Raw genomic sequence first — 17,617 nt, 5'->3', positions numbered from 1 at the left:
TCACCAAAAAGAAGGATGTCCCTGCAAGGTCTGTTTCCAGCTGTTGCAAAACTACAACTCCCAACATGCCCAAACATGGGGATCTTCAGGGGTGTAAGTCCTGTACTTCCTAGTTGAGCAGTTGCTCAGTGCTACAATTCCCAGAATGCAATGTTTTCTCTCATTTCTACATCACAGTCCTCCCATCCTGCCTACCACCTACAGCACTTCTACCAGTATCCTGCCAAAGGTGTTGCAGAACATCGCATTTATCAGCAAACTACAGCAAAATCAGGGAGGTTGCAGCACCTGGTATTAATTTCCTGTCTGCTCCTCTGCCTGAAGCATTGCTCAGCACAAGGCAGCATGCATTAAACACACATCATTCTTCTTTAAATGTACCAGTATAGATATATGCGTGTATATGTGTACATGACAGTGAGATGGGGATGTAGCTGAAGAGCCTGGTAAGAGACTATGTCATCACCCAAGAGGCGGGGCTAGAGCTCAGAGATAAGATCAAGCCAAGCTTCCTGAGACAGCAGCGGATGATGTGAAGTCTCTGGAGAGAGGGAGGAGCTTGCTGAGGCAACACCACACTGACAATGAGAGGACTACAAAACTTCCTGGCAGGAGAGAGGAAGGAGCCGCAGAGATGTTGAGACAACACCACACTGACAATAAGAGGACTACACAACTTCCTGACAGGAGAGAGGGAGGAGTAAGAGAGATGCTGAGGCAACACTACAATGACTATAAGAGAACTACACAACTTCCCATCAGGAGAGAGGGAGGAGCTGGGAACTGCTGAAACAACACCACACTGAAAATGAGAGGACTACACAACATCCTGTCAAGAGAAAGGAAGGATCTGCAGAGCTGCTGAGAAGACACTACACTGACAGTGAGGGGACTACACAGCTTCCTGGCAGGAGAAAGGGAGGAGTCAGGGAGCTGCTGAGACAACACCACACTGACAATGAGAAGAATACACAACTTCCTGTCAGGAGAGAGGGAGGAGCCAGGGAACTGTTGAGACAACACCACATTATTTTCCCTTATACACCAGCACTGAATGCTGCTCTAGATTTGTTACTTGGCTTTACACTGACACCTTCTTTAATAGGACATACAGTAGGAAAAGGGCATGAAGACCTCCGTGATAGACCTTCATAATATCCCCACCCCTCAGACCCAATGTCAGGGACAGGATACAGGATTGGTTCTGGACTATTCCAATCTATTTTCCAAAATTCCAAACATTTTTTTATATACAAAACTTTCAGTTCTTGTTGCCTTAGAAATTTAATGATCTCCAGAGTCTTAGTTCTCTGACAGATCTCAAACACCAGGGCTTTCTAGTTGATCAATGGAACTTTTTGATTTTCACAGGTCTTACGAACCTTCGAATGTCTATTATGAATAATTCATAGTTTGGAAAGTAAGACTGAGCACAAACGCACCCCGGCTCCCCGTTCTGTCGGTGTCACTATGACCACTGTCTTTATACTTGTTACACTGGTGGCGCATCTCAGATCACAAACCATTGCAAGTCTTCAGATCTTTCTTCAGCTCATCATGGGACAAGGGTGGAAAAACGTCACTTTATACAAGAAAAGCTTAAAAAAATGTTTTGGGGGAAAAACCAAGATGGCTGATATCACATCTGTCAAGCTATACAGCTTGTCACGATGCCGGCTGGCAGGTAGTGGATCCTCTGTGCCAGAGAGAGATTGGCGTGGACCGTGCTAGTGGATCGGTTCTAAGTCACTACTGGTTTTCACCAGAGCCCGCCGCAAAGCGGGATGGTCTTGCTGCGGCGGTAGTGACCAGGTCGTATCCACTAGCAACGGCTCAACCTCTCTGACTGCTGAAGATAGGCGCAGTACAAGGGAGTAGACAGAAGCAAGGTCGGACGTAGCAGAAGGTCGGGGGCAGGCGGCAAGGTTCGTAGTCAGGGTGGATAGCAGAAGTACTGGTACACAGGGTATAAACACACAAAACGCTTTCACTAGGCACAAGGGCAACAAGATACGGCAAGGGAGTGCAAGGGAGGAACTCAGATATAGCCAGGGAGCAGGTGGGAGCCAATTAGGCTAATTGGGCCAGGCACCAATCATTGGTGCACTGGCCCTTTAAGTCTCAGGGAGCTGGCGCGCGCGCGCCCTAGAGAGCGGAGCCGCGCGCGCCAGCACATGACAGCAGGAGACGGGAACGGGTAAGTGACCTGGGATGCGATTCGCGAGCGGGCGCGTCCCGCTGTGCGAATCGCATCCCCCACGGCCATGACAGTGCAGCGCTCCCGGTCAGCGGGACCGACCGGGGCACTGCGGAGAGAGAGACGCCGTATGCGCTCCGGGGAGGAGCGGGGACCCGGAGCGCTAGGCGTAACAGTACCCCCCCCCTTAGGTCTCCCCTTCTCTTTGTCCGGTAACTGCCTCCCCAGGGATGAGGACACCGGGAAAGGATGGAGGGATTCCTCAATGGCAGGCAGAACAGCAGGAGTGGGAATGGGGAGGGAGGGCAGAGGGCGAGGCCTGGCACGGGGCAGTGTGACACCAGGACGAGGGCCATGAGGAGGCACCGAGGCTTGCCTGACTGGACTGGGAGGGGGGGAGAGGCACTTCTTAAGGCAGGCAGAGTCCATAACGACCTTAGGGAGACCGGCTACAGGAGGAACCACAGGGTCACGGCAGGGAGTACTGGGAACCGGTTTAAGGCAGTCCTTGAAGCAAGAGGTACCCCAGCTCTTGATCTCCCCTGTGGACCAATCCAGGGTTGGGGAATGGTGTTGAAGCCAGGGTAGTCCAAGGAGAATTTCGGACGTGCAATTGGAGAGGACAAAAAATTCAATTTTTTCGTGATGATTTCCGATGCACATTAGGAGGGGCTCCGTGCGGTAACGCACGGTGCAATCCAACCTGGCTCCGTTGACCGCGGAAATGTGGAGTGGCTTGACAAGACGGGTCACCGGGATGCGGAATTTATTCACCAAGGACTCCCGAATAAAATTCCCAGAGGCACCAGAGTCCAGGCAGGCCACGGCTGAGAGGGAAGAGCTGGCTGAAGTAGAAATCCGTACCGGCACCGTGAGACGTGGAGAAGCCGACTTAGCATCAAGAGACGCCACACCCACGAGAGCTGGGTGCGAGCGTGCGTTTCCTAGACGTGGAGGACGGATAGGGCAATCCACCAAAAAATGTTCGGTACTGGCACAGTACAGACAAAGATTCTCTTCCTTACGGCGATTCCTCTCTTCCAGGGTCAGGCGAGACCGATCCACTTGCATGGCCTCCTCGGCGGGAGGCCTAGGCGCAGATTGCAATGGAGACTGTGGGAGAGGTGTCCAGAGATCTAAGTCTTTTTCCTGGCGGAGCTCTTGATGCCTCTCAGAAAAACGCATGTCAATGCGAGTGGCAAGATGAATGAGTTCATGCAGGTTAGCAGGAGTTTCTCGTGCGGCCAGAACATCTTTAATGTTGCTGGATAGGCCTTTTTTAAAGGTCGCGCAGAGGGCCTCATTATTCCAGGATAGTTCTGAAGCAAGAGTACGGAATTGTATGGCGTACTCGCCAACGGAAGAATTACCCTGGACCAGGTTCAGCAGGGCAGTCTCAGCAGAGGAGGCTCGGGCAGGTTCCTCAAAGACACTTCGAATTTCCGAGAAGAAGGAGTGTACAGAGGCAGTGACGGGGTCATTGCGGTCCCAGAGCGGTGTGGCCCATGACAGGGCTTTTCCAGACAGAAGGCTGACTACGAAAGCCACCTTAGACCTTTCAGTAGGAAACTGGTCCGACATCATCTCCAAGTGCAGGGAACATTGGGAAAGAAAGCCACGGCAAAACTTAGAGTCCCCATTAAATTTGTCCGGCAAGGACAGGCGGAGGCTAGGAGTGGCCACTCGCTGCGGAAGGGGTGCAGGAGCTGGTGGAGGAGATGGTTGTTGCTGCTGTAGCTGTGACTGAACTTGCTGTAGCTGTGACTGTTGCTGCTGTAGCTGCGACTGGAGTTGCTGTGTCATGGTGGTCAAGTACGACAGCTGGTGCTCTTGTCGGGCTTGCTGGGCGACCAGTGTAGGAAGGTCGGCGACAACTGGCAGAGGAACTTCAGCGGGATCCATGGCCGGATCTACTGTCACGATGCCGGCTGGCAGGTAGTGGATCCTCTGTGCCAGAGAGAGATTGGCGTGGACCGTGCTAGTGGATCGGTTCTAAGTCACTACTGGTTTTCACCAGAGCCCGCCGCAAAGCGGGATGGTCTTGCTGCGGCGGTAGTGACCAGGTCGTATCCACTAGCAACGGCTCAACCTCTCTGACTGCTGAAGATAGGCGCGGTACAAGGGAGTAGACAGAAGCAAGGTCGGACGTAGCAGAAGGTCGGGGGCAGGCGGCAAGGTTCGTAGTCAGGGTGGATAGCAGAAGTACTGGTACACAGGCTTTAGACTCACAAAACGCTTTCACTAGGCACAAGGGCAACAAGATCCGGCAAGGGAGTGCAAGGGAGGAACTCAGATATAGCCAGGGAGCAGGTGGGAGCCAATTAGGCTAATTGGGCCAGGCACCAATCATTGGTGCACTGGCCCTTTAAGTCTCAGGGAGCTGGCGCGCGCGCGCCCTAGAGAGCGGAGCCGCGCGCGCCAGCACATGACAGCAGGAGACGGGAACGGGTAAGTGACCTGGGATGCGATTCGCGAGCGGGCGCGTCCCGCTGTGCGAATCGCATCCCCGACGGCCATGACAGTGCAGCGCTCCCGGTCAGCGGGACCGACCGGGGCGCTGCGGAGAGAGAGACGCCGTATGCGCTCCGGGGAGGAGCGGGGACCCGGAGCGCTAGGCGTAACACAGCTACAGTGCCTTGCATAAGTTTTCTACATTTTTGGATTTTTCTACATTTTGTCATGGTAAAACCACAGATTCACGTTCACTTCATTGCGATTTTATGTAATGGATCAACACAAAATAGTCTATCATTTGGAAGTGGGGGGTGGGGGTGGGGGGATATTACATGGAATTCAAAATGATTTACACATAAAAATATGAAGAGTGTTGAGTGCATATGTGTTCACCCCCTTTACTGTGAAACCCTTAACAAAGATGGTGTCACCAATTGCCTTCACAAATAACAAGATTAGTAAATAGGCTCCACCGGTCTGAAATTTAATCTAAGTACAAATACACCTGTTCTGTGGATGCCTCAGAGTTTGTTAGAGAGCATTATTGAACAAACAGCAGCATGAAGACCAAGGAGCTTACCATACAGGTCCGAGATAAAGATGTGGAGACGTACAAAGCAGGGTTAGGTTATACAAAAATGTCCAAAGCTTTAAACATCTCACAGAGCACCATAAAATCCATCATCAAAAAATGAAAAGAATATGGCAAACCGCAACCCAACCAACACAAGGCTATCCACCCGAACTGACAAGACGGGCAAAGAGAAAATTATCAGAGAAGCAACCATAAGGCCCATGGTGACTCTGGGGGAGCTGCTAAGATAAACCGCTGAGGTTGGAAATCCATCCACAGGATGACTATTAGTCGTGTACGCCACTAATCTCTGAAACACCAACTATTATGACCGGTTAAACATGTATACAAAGCAGAAGGGCGGTGGGCACTGCGCTACAGTAAGCCGCAGGCTAAACCATGGGGATAAGGTGAAATATAATTTTACTGGGGTGCTAGGTAGGTATGCACAGTAGAAAACTTCACCCGGACTTCACCTGTGAAGGGAGGGAGCTAAGCACAAAGCCACGAGCAGGGGCATATTACAGAGTGACAGTCTGTTTCATGTCAATAACTGCTTCATTGACGTGAAACAGCCTGTCATTCTGTGATACGACCCGGGTGAGAAGGTTTATTTACTATTGTATATACTGATGAGGAGTGATACGCTGTGATACGCCACTGGTGAGTGGAGGAGGTTTCTTTACTTTTGTATTAAGGACTATTATGGCCGGTTAACCCCGTACATGTACACCAGCTATTTCTGAGCTTATTAAATCTAGTTTTCGATAACTCTAAAGGTTCATGGGAATTCGTTCAGACCTCAGCATCAGCAGCGAAGGCTGAACGTATCAGTAACAAGTCAGAACTACTGGTGCAGAAATATATTCACACCTAATTAGACCATTTCTGATATGTGCCCCCCAAAGGAATTCCACCCCACGGATGTTTCCAGAAACAGAATATCTCGAGGAATATTAGTGTAATGGAATGTAGATGTGTGAAGAGGAGAGAAGCAGGAGCTGTGATGTGTCCAGTTTTGGGCCTCAGATAAACAATTTATCAGTGTCATAAAGAAAATTGTGACAAAATTATATATATTTTTTATTAGGAATTCCATTGACCTTGGATGGCATTCCAAAATTGATACCAAGTACAAAGTCTAGGCTTAGTTACTGACAAGTCTTAGTAGGGGGTGTAGCTATGCGGGGGAGGGGGGGAGGTGGCAGCTGTACCAAGGCCCAGGCAGATACTAGATGCCAAAAAGTTAAAATGATACATTTCACATAGAAGGTGGAGCGTCCTGTTAAATATTTAGCATTAAAGCCTGGTGACCTTATGGTAAAGGGGTACTCTGGGGAACTATACCCATAGCCCATCCTTTCCCTCTCACCAACCTATTTAAGTTTTTTTAATGTCATTCATTTGCTAAATAGAGCAGTTTCTCCTCTTTCAGTTGTTACTTACATGCAAGGAGTGAGGGAAAGATGTCATCCTACCATCCAGTGTGTCTCTGTCCATGTCCCCCTTAAAGCAGCCCCTACCCTCCTGAGAGACACAGACCATGTGGTTTTTGCCCTGCACTGATGAGTCATGCTCCCTTTAGGGTTGAGAGCTGGGAGGTGTGTGCAGCCTCAGCCAATTACACACTGTATCTCTTTGCTCACAGAGCAGGAGAGTGGGGGCTGCTCTTAGAGAGGGAGCTGGTCGGCAGCGACAGCAGAGCCCTGGACTTGTAGTATCATGCTGCCGGGGGAGGGAAAATGGTGAAGAATATCAAGCAACCAGAGAAGACAACAGGGGACACAAGAGCCATGCATATTAGACAGGGTTATTTACAGGGAACATATCCAGGTAGTGTGGTAGTTTTAAATCTTTTCACATACTTTTTAAGGTGGCAATACACATTCAACATTCACTCCATACACTTGAACGTTCAGTTTAGCCCAATGTTCACATGCTCCTACCACTGGCAGATTCCTCTGAAGGCCACTTATATCTCTGAGAACAATAGGGTTGAGCAGTTGCAATGCAACATGTCCGATCCTTCTCTCCCCTGACATCATTTGTTGGGAAAGACTTAGGATGGCCCTATACACATTAATGAGATGCCCAGTTTTGCCAAAGTTGGTGAGTTCTGCCTACTTTTTACTAAGGTCTTAGGGCACCTTTACACCTTTGGGAATTGGCCAACATATTCCTCAAATTATGGCCAGTCCCAAGCTCAACATCTAAAATTTGACCTCTGTCTGGTGAAGTAAAAGTCCACCAGTTGTGAAAAGGTCATTACAGGCCGGGAATAAAAATGACATTACAGATATTTAGGAGAGTAAAAGGTTTTATATAATACATGTGTATAAGGTACTGAACCCAAATAAGTGATGCTTTGGTCACTTGATCCTCCCAACCGATGATTGCAGGAGAGAGTCCCTTGTCCAACCTCCTTCCAAGAGAAAGGGGGGAGCCAAACCTGTTGCACTTGTTTGAGATTCCAGTCTGTTAGTAAAGTGTTCATAATTCCCAGCTTCTGTTATTACTAGGCATACATACCTACACTTAGGTCACATGTCTTCTACCTAGGTAAAGTTCTGTTAACAATTAAGTCACTGTTCCCGTTTCTGTTCCTCTCCATGCTGTGAGGATATTGTGCTAAAGTTCTTCATCTCCCAGAGAAAGTTTATTGCCTATGCCAGAGAGAAGAATGCTGAACAAGGACCTCTCTGAATACACTATCCCTTTAATTGGCCACCAGTTGGAGTTAGTGTCGCTTGTCTTGCACGTCACGAGAAGTGTTCCTGAATACAACCTTCGAGATACCGTGTCACAGAACCAGAGCTGTGTGAGTGAAGAAAAGTCTACATATTGCACCACAGTAAGCCAACCCGTGAAGATCCTCATCAGTAGTTTCAGTAACTTTGCACTGAGAAAATATTCAACTGTGAACATTCACATGTGCATTAGACATACTCCACCCCTAGACATCTTATCCCCTATCCAAGGGACCCCAGCGATCTCAGCTGTGGCACCCCAGACAACCAGTGCATGGAGCGAACTTCTGTCTGATCGCGGGGGTCCCATCACTAGGGACTCACGCGATCTCGGCTACTGCACCCAGCATTTGTTTAGAGCGTTGGGTGAAGTGCCGGTGCGGGATCCCCGCGATTAGACATCTTATCCCCTATTTTTGGATAGATAAGTAGTCTAGGGGGCAGAGTACACCTTTAAGTACATGTTCACCTCAAGATCGCTAAATTCAGGAAAGGTGCTATAAGAACATTTAAAGGGACAGCGACCAAATATCCATTCTTCTGGATCCAAAGCTGTAACATTCCAAGCTGTATTAAAACACCTGTTTTATCTTGGATTTGCACAGAAAGTTCTGGTGAAGTCCTTATGTCCAGTGCTCCAGTGTTTTATTCCTGGAGAGAACTACTACTCCCAGCTGACCCTGTGTGCTGCATACTGGCTTCCTGTCATTGACATATCTACACGGTTGCTGACTGAATGATAATGTTATTTAAAGGGGTATTCCAGGCAAAACCTTTTTTTAATATATATCAACTGGCTCCGGAAAGTTAAACAGATTTGTAAATTACTTCTATTAAAAAATCTTAATCCTTCCAATAGTTATTAGCTTCTGAAGTTTTCTGTCTAACTGCTCAATGATGATGTCACGTCCCGGGAGCTGTGCATGATGGGAGACTATCCCCATAGGAACTGCACAGCTCCTGGGACGTGAGTCATCAGAGAGCAGTTAGACAACAACTCAACTTCAGAAGCTAATAACTATTGCAAGGATTAAGATTTTTTAATAGCAGAAATTTACAAATCTGTTTAACTTTCCTGAGCCAGTTGATATATAAAAAAAAGTTTTGGCCTGGAATACCCCTTTAAATGTTAATGGCAAATTTAAAGGGGTACTCCAGCGCTCCAGTGTACTGAACATTTTGTTCAGAACACTCATGGCGGCCACGTCCCTTGTGACGTCACATCATGCCCCCTACATTCATGTCTATGGGAGGGGGCATGGCGTGATGTCACAAAAGGGGGCGTGGTGGTGACATCACGAGCACTGCCTCAGGCTCCGAGCATTCTGAACAAAATGCACTGGAGTAGCCCTTTAAATTTTCCATAAACATTAAATAACATTGTCATTCAGTCAACACACATTGCTGTGGGAGATGTGGGGGGCTCCAGCACCGGGACCCTGACATCTTATCCACTATCCATTGTACCCCTTTAAGATACAAGTAAAGGTATTTTTCTTAACTCAGAATGTTTATTTTTTCAAGACTATTGCCAGAGAATGTGACTTTTTTAGGATCCTTCATAGGGGTCAACGAACCCACAAAAAACATTAGACTTCCAAATAAGATCCACCAAATAGGCCGGTCTATACATCATGGATAAAAAATATTCAGTTTTTAATTACAATCAGGAAAATGTTACCGATCCACCCGTTGTATTATTGAGCCGTAATATCATCCTGACCTGTAACAATCCGGATAGTAATAAATACTAATAAATAGCAAAAAGATATTGATTGATAATAATAAGATGCCCTCAAGACTTACCGGTCATGGCGTGCGGGATAACAGTGATCAGCAAGCGCTGGTTTCTCATTTTGATGCCAACATCCGGGTCTTGCATGGCCACAATGAGGCGCTCCATCTAATATGAGACAATTTTTAGGCCATTATTAGGGGAATATAGAAGGTTATGTTAAAATAGAACACGGGAGAAGCTTCTCCTGAGCTGTGACCACCACAGACCAATTCACCATTTTTAAGCTCCTGGAGGGGCGAGGAATGGAGTTCACATACTGCTATTATATACATGAATATAATTACGGAAAGAAGGAGGCGTCCAGCACTTGGCAACGGTAAAAACGATAGCTTTATTCTTCACAGTTAGGGCACACAATGCTGCGGTAAGGACAACAGTGACGCGTTTCAGCGGAGCATGTCCACCTTAGTCATAATGTAATTACTATAATACTGCTCCTATATACAAGAATATAACTACTATAATACTGCTCCTATATACAAGAATATAACTACTATAATACTGCTCCTATATACAAGAATATAACTACTATAATACTGCTCCTATATACAAGAATATAACTACTATAATACTGCTCCTATATACAAGAATATAACTACTATAATACTGCTCCTATATACAAGAATATAACTACTATAATACTGCTCCTATATACAAGAATATAACTACTATAATACTGCTTCCTATATACAAGAATATAACTACTATAATACTGCTCCTATATACAAGAATATAACTACTATAATACTGCTCCTATATACATGAATATAATTACGGAAAGAAGGAGGCGTCCAGCACTTGGCAACGGTAAAAACGATAGCTTTATTCTTCACAGTTAGGGCACACAATGCTGCGGTAAGGACAACAGTGACGCGTTTCAGCGGAGCATGTCCACCTTAGTCATAATATAATTACTATAATACTGCTCCTATATACAAGAATATAACTACCATAATACTGCTCCTTTATACAAGAATATAACTACTATAATACTGCCCCTATGTACAAGAATAAAACTAGTATAATACTGCTCCTATATACAAGAATATAACTACTATAATACTGCTCCTATATACAAGAATATAACTACTATAATACTGCTTCCTATATACAAGAATATAACTACTATAATACTGCTCCTATATACACGAATATAACTACTATAATACTGCTCCTATATACAAGAATATAACTACTATAATACTGCTCCTATATACAAGAATATAACTACTATAATACTGCCCCTATATACAAGAATATAACTACTATGATACTGCTCCTATATACAAGAATATAACTACTATAATACTGCCCCCTGTTTACAAGAATATAACTACTATAATACTGCCTACTATATACAAGAATATAACTACTATAATACTGCCTCCTATATACAAGAATATAACTACTATAATACTGCTCCTATATACAAGAATATAACTACTATAATACTGCCTCCTATATACAAGAATATAACTACTATAATACTGCCTCCTATATACAAGAATATAACTACTATAATACTGCTCCTATGTGCAAGAATATAACTACTATAATACTGTCTCCTATATACAAGAATATAACTACTATAATACTGCTCCTATATACAAGAATATAGCTACTATAATACTGCTCTTATATACAAGAATATAACTACTATAATACTGCCTCCTATATACAAGAATATAACTACTATAATACTGCCTCCTATATACAAGAATATAACTACTATAATACTGCCCCCTGTTTACAAGAATATAACTACTATAATACTGCCTCCTATATACAAGAATATAACTACTATAATATTGCCCCTATATACAAGAATATATCTACTATAATACTGTCTCCTATATACAAGAATATAACTAATATAATACTGCTCCTATATGCAAGAATATATCTACTATAATACTGTTCCTATATACAAGAATATAACTACTATAATACTCCTCCTATATACAAGAATATAACTACTATAATACTGCCTCCTATATACAAGAATATAACTACTATAATACTCCTCCTATATACAAGAATATAACTACTATAATACTGCCTCCTATATACAAGAATATAACTACTATAATACTGCCTCCTATATACAAGAATATAACTACTATAATACTGCTCCTATATACAAGAATATAACTACTATAATACTGCGCCTATATACAAGAATATAACTACTATAATACTGCTTCCTATATACAAGAATATAACTACTATAATACTGCTCCTATATACACGAATATAACTACTATAATACTGCTCCTATATACAAGAATATAACTACTATAATACTGCTCCTATATACAAGAATATAACTACTATAATACTGCCCCTATATACAAGAATATAACTACTATGATACTGCTCCTATATACAAGAATATAACTACTATAATACTGCCCCCTGTTTACAAGAATATAACTACTATAATACTGCCTACTATATACAAGAATATAACTACTATAATACTGCCTCCTATATACAAGAATATAACTACTATAATACTGCTCCTATATACAAGAATATAACTACTATAATACTGTCTCCTATATACAAGAATATAACTACTATAATACTGCTCCTATATACAAGAATATAGCTACTATAATACTGCTCTTATATACAAGAATATAACTACTATAATACTGCCTCCTATATACAAGAATATAGCTACTATAATACTGCTCTTATATACAAGAATATAACTACTATAATACTGCCTCCTATATACAAGAATATAACTACTATAATACTGCCTCCTATATACAAGAATATAACTACTATAATACTGCCCCCTGTTTACAAGAATATAACTACTATAATACTGCCTCCTATATACAAGAATATAACTACTATAATATTGCCCCTATATACAAGAATATATCTACTATAATACTGTCTCCTATATACAAGAATATAACTAATATAATACTGCTCCTATATGCAAGAATATATCTACTATAATACTGTTCCTATATACAAGAATATAACTACTATAATACTCCTCCTATATACAAGAATATAACTACTATAATACTGCCTCCTATATACAAGAATATAACTACTATAATACTCCTCCTATATACAAGAATATAACTACTATAATACTGCCTCCTATATACAAGAATATAACTACTATAATACTGCCTCCTATATACAAGAATATAACTACTATAATACTGCTCCTATATACAAGAATATAACTACTATAATACTGCTCCTATATACAAGAATATAACTACTATAATACTGCTTCCTATATACAAGAATATAACTACTATAATACTGCTCCTATATACACGAATATAACTACTATAATACTGCTCCTATATACAAGAATATAACTACTATAATACTGCTCCTATATACAAGAATATAACTACTATAATACTGCCCCTATATACAAGAATATAACTACTATGATACTGCTCCTATATACAAGAATATAACTACTATAATACTGCCCCCTGTTTACAAGAATATAACTACTATAATACTGCCTACTATATACAAGAATATAACTACTATAATACTGCCTCCTATATACAAGAATATAACTACTATAATACTGCTCCTATATACAAGAATATAACTACTATAATACTGTCTCCTATATACAAGAATATAACTACTATAATACTGCTCCTATATACAAGAATATAGCTACTATAATACTGCTCTTATATACAAGAATATAACTACTATAATACTGCCTCCTATATACAAGAATATAACTACTATAATACTGCCTCCTATATACAAGAATATAACTACTATAATACTGCCCCCTGTTTACAAGAATATAACTACTATAATACTGCCTCCTATATACAAGAATATAACTACTATAATATTGCCCCTATATACAAGAATATATCTACTATAATACTGTCTCCTATATACAAGAATATAACTAATATAATACTGCTCCTATATGCAAGAATATATCTACTATAATACTGTTCCTATATACAAGAATATAACTACTATAATACTCCTCCTATATACAAGAATATAACTACTATAATACTGCCTCCTATATACAAGAATATAACTACTATAATACTCCTCCTATATACAAGAATATAACTACTATAATACTGCCTCCTATATACAAGAATATAACTACTATAATACTGCCTCCTATATACAAGAATATAACTACTATAATACTGCTCCTATATACAAGAATATAACTACTATAATACTGCTCCTATATACAAGAATATAACTACTATAATACTGCTCCTATATACAAGAATATAACTACTATAATACTGCTCCTATATACAAGAATATAACTACTATAATACTGCCTCCTATATACAAGAATATAACTACTATAATACTGCTCCTATATACAAGAATATAACTACTATAATACTGCTCCTATATACAAGAATATAACTACTATAATACTGCTCCTATATACAAGAATATAACTACTATAATACTGCTCCTATATACAAGAATATAACTACTATAATACTGCTCCTATATACAAGAATATAACTACTATAATACTGTCCCCTATATACAAGAATATAACTACTATAATACTGCCTCCTATATACAAGAATATATCTACTATAATACTGCTATTAAGTACAGGTATATAAGTATTACCCATAGAGTAGCAGTGCACACAGTTATCTGGATTGTTATAGCGGGTTATTCTCTTTGGTGACATGCGGTTACATTTGTATAATTACATATTCAGCAGTTGCCTGGCAGCAGAATATCATCTATAAGGAGATTATCTCTGGATTTCTGGGTATTTTCTGTCCATAAAGAGCATCTCCGCCAAGTGACCAAAGTCAGACGCATCCGGCACATGGTCCAGTATCCGATGTCCTTTCACCACAAATTATTGTTTTCAGCTCTCAGTCCGGACAAGCAAATCAAGAGAATCACAGGGATGTCAATCTATCGTAATGCTAGAGCATTTTATGTGTGATACTGTGTGTATCTAAGCCAGTGTTTCGCAAGCAGTGTGCCTCCAGCTGTTGCAAAACTACAACTCCCTGCATGCCCGGACAGCCTTCGGCTGTCCGGGCATGAAGGGAGTTGTAGTTTTGCAACAGCTGGAGACACCCTGCTTGGGAAACACTGATCTGGGCATGCAGGGAGTTGTAGTTTTGCAACAGCTGGAGGCACCCCGCTTGGGAAACACTGATCTGGGCATGCAGGGAGTTGTAGTTTTGCAACAGCTGGAGGCACCCCGCTTGGGAAACACTGATCTGGGCATGCAGGGAGTTGTAGTTTTGCAACAGCTGGAGGCACCCCGCTTGGGAAACACTGATCTGGGCATGCAGGGAGTTGTAGTTTTGCAACAGCTGGAGGCACCCTGCTTGGGAAACACTGATCTGGGCATGCAGGGAGTTGTAGTTTTGCAACAGCTGCAGGCACCCTGCTTGGGAAACATTGATCTGGGCATGCAGGGAGTTGTAGTTTTGCAACAGCTGGAGGTACCCTGCTTGGGAAACACTGATCTGGGCATGCAGGTAGTTGTAGTTTTGCAACAGCTGGAGGCACCCCGCTTGGGAAACACTGATCTGGGCATGCAGGGAGTTGTAGTTTTGCAACAGCTGGAGGCACACCGCTTGGGAAACACTGATCTGGGCATGCAGGGAGTTGTCGTTTTGCAACAGCTGGAGGCACACCGCTTGGGAAACACTGATCTGGGCATGCAGGGAGTTGTAGTTTTGCAACAGCTGGAGGCACACCGCTTGGGAAACACTGATCTGGGCATGCAGGGAGTTGTAGTTTTGCAACAGCTGGAGGCACACCGCTTGGGAAACACTGATCTGGGCATGCAGGGAGTTGTAGTTTTGCAACAGCTGGAGGCACCCCGCTTGGGAAACACTGATCTGGGCATGCAGGGAGTTGTAGTTTTGCAACAGCTGGAGGCACCCTGCTTGGGAAACACTCATCTGGGCATGTAGGGAGTTGTAGTTTTGCAACAGCTGGAGGCACCCCGCTTGGGAAATACTGATCTGGGCATGCAGGGAGTTGTAGTTTTGCAACAGCTGGAGGCACCCCGCTTGGGAGACACTGATCTGGGCATGCAGGGAGTTGTTGTTTTGCAACAGCTGGAGGCACCCTGCTTGGGAAATACTGATCTGGGCATGCAGGGAGTTGTCGTTTTGCAACAGCTGGAGGCACCCCGCTTGGGAAACACTGATCTGGGCATGCAGGGAGTTGTAGTTTTGCAACAGCTGGAGGCACACCGCTTGGGAAACACTGATCTGGGCATGCAGGGAGTTGTAGTTTTGCAACAGCTGGAGGCACACAGCTTGGGAAACACTGATCTGGGCATGCAGGGAGTTGTAGTTTTGCAACAGCTGGAGGCACCCTGCTTGGGAAACACTGATCTGGGCATGCAGGGAGTTGTAGTTTTGCAACAGCTGGAGGCACCCTGCTTGGAAAACACTGATCTGGGCATGCAGGGAGTTGTGGTTTTGCAACAGCTGGAGGTACCCTGCTTGGGAAACACTGATCTGGGCATGCAGGGAGTTGTAGTTTTGCAACAGCTGGAGGCACCCCGCTTGGGAAACACTGATCTGGGCATGCAGGGAGTTGTAGTTTTGCAACAGCTGGAGGCACCCTGCTTGGGAAACACTGATCTGGGCATGCAGGGAGTTGTGGTTTTGCAACAGCTGGAGGTACCCTGCTTGGGAAACACTGATCTGGGCATGCAGGGAGTTGTAGTTTAGCAACAGCTGCAGGCACCCTGCTTGGGAAACATTGATCTGGGCATGCAGGGAGTTGTCGTTTTGCAACAGCTGGAGGCACCCCGCTTGGGAAACACTGATCTGGGCATGCAGGGAGTTGTAGTTTTGCAACAGCTGGAGGCACCCCGCTTGGGAAACACTGATCTGGGCATGCAGGGAGTTGTGGTTTTGCAACAGCTGGAGGCACCCTGCTTGGGAAACACTGATCTGGGCATGCAGGGAGTTGTAGTTTTGCAACAGCTGGAGGTACCCTGCTTGGGAAACACTGATCTGGGCATGCAGGGAGTTGTAGTTTTGCAACAGCTGGAGGCACCCTGCTTGGGAAACACTGATCTGGGCATGCAGGGAGTTGTGGTTTTGCAAAAGCTGGAGGTACCCTGCTTGGGAAACACTGATCTGGGCATGCAGGGAGTTGTGGTTTTGCAAAAGCTGGAGGTACCCTGCTTGGGAAACACTGATCTGGGCATGCAGGGAGTTGTAGTTTTGCAACAGCTGGAGGCACCCCGCTTGGGAAACACTGATCTGGGCATGCAGGGAGTTGTAGTTTTGCAACAGCTGGAGGCACCCCGCTTGGGAAACACTGATCTGGGCATGTAGGGAGTTGTAGTTTTGCAACAGCTGGAGGCACCCCGCTTGGGAAACACTGATCTGGGCATGCAGGGAGTTGTGGTTTTGCAACAGCTGGAAACACCCTGCTTGGGAAACACTGATCTGGGCATGCAGGGAGTTGTAGTTTTGCAACAGCTGGAGGCACCCCGCTTGGGAAACACTGATCTGGGCATGCAGGCAGTTGTAGTTTTGCAACAGCTGGAGGCACCCCGCTTGGGAAACACTGATCTGGGCATGCAGGGAGTTGTAGTTTTGCAACAGCTGGAGGCACCCTGCTTGGGAAACACTGATCTGGGCATGCAGGGATTTGTGGTTTTGCAACAGCTGGAGGTACCCTGCTTGGGAAACACTGATCTGGGCATGTAGGGAGTTGTAGTTTTGCAACAGCTGGAGGCACCCCGCTTGGGAAACACTGATCTGGGCATGCAGGGAGTTGTGGTTTTGCAACAGCTGGAGGTACCCTGCTTGGGAAACACTGATCTGGGCATGCAG

At 43.9% G+C, this 17,617-nt stretch overlaps 1 protein-coding gene across 2 annotated transcripts in view; it reads right to left on the bottom strand.

The window, feature by feature from the left end:
• The window catches only part of LOC130285534 (regulator of G-protein signaling 11-like), a 115,268-nt gene that overhangs the window by 85,834 nt on the left and 11,817 nt on the right, over positions 1–17,617 (bottom strand). For both annotated transcript variants that reach the window (XM_056537051.1, XM_056537050.1), the window contains exon 3: positions 9,779–9,875. In XM_056537051.1, the coding sequence (XP_056393026.1) occupies positions 9,779–9,875 (97 nt within the window). The remainder of the gene's footprint in view (positions 1–9,778; positions 9,876–17,617) is intronic.

The sequence above is a fragment of the Hyla sarda genome, chromosome 8 (assembly GCF_029499605.1).
Source record: "Hyla sarda isolate aHylSar1 chromosome 8, aHylSar1.hap1, whole genome shotgun sequence".
NCBI classification, from domain to species: Eukaryota; Metazoa; Chordata; class Amphibia; order Anura; family Hylidae; genus Hyla; species Hyla sarda.
The sequence above is the reverse complement of the archived record's forward strand: the minus strand, read 5'-3'. Positions and strand labels throughout refer to the sequence as shown.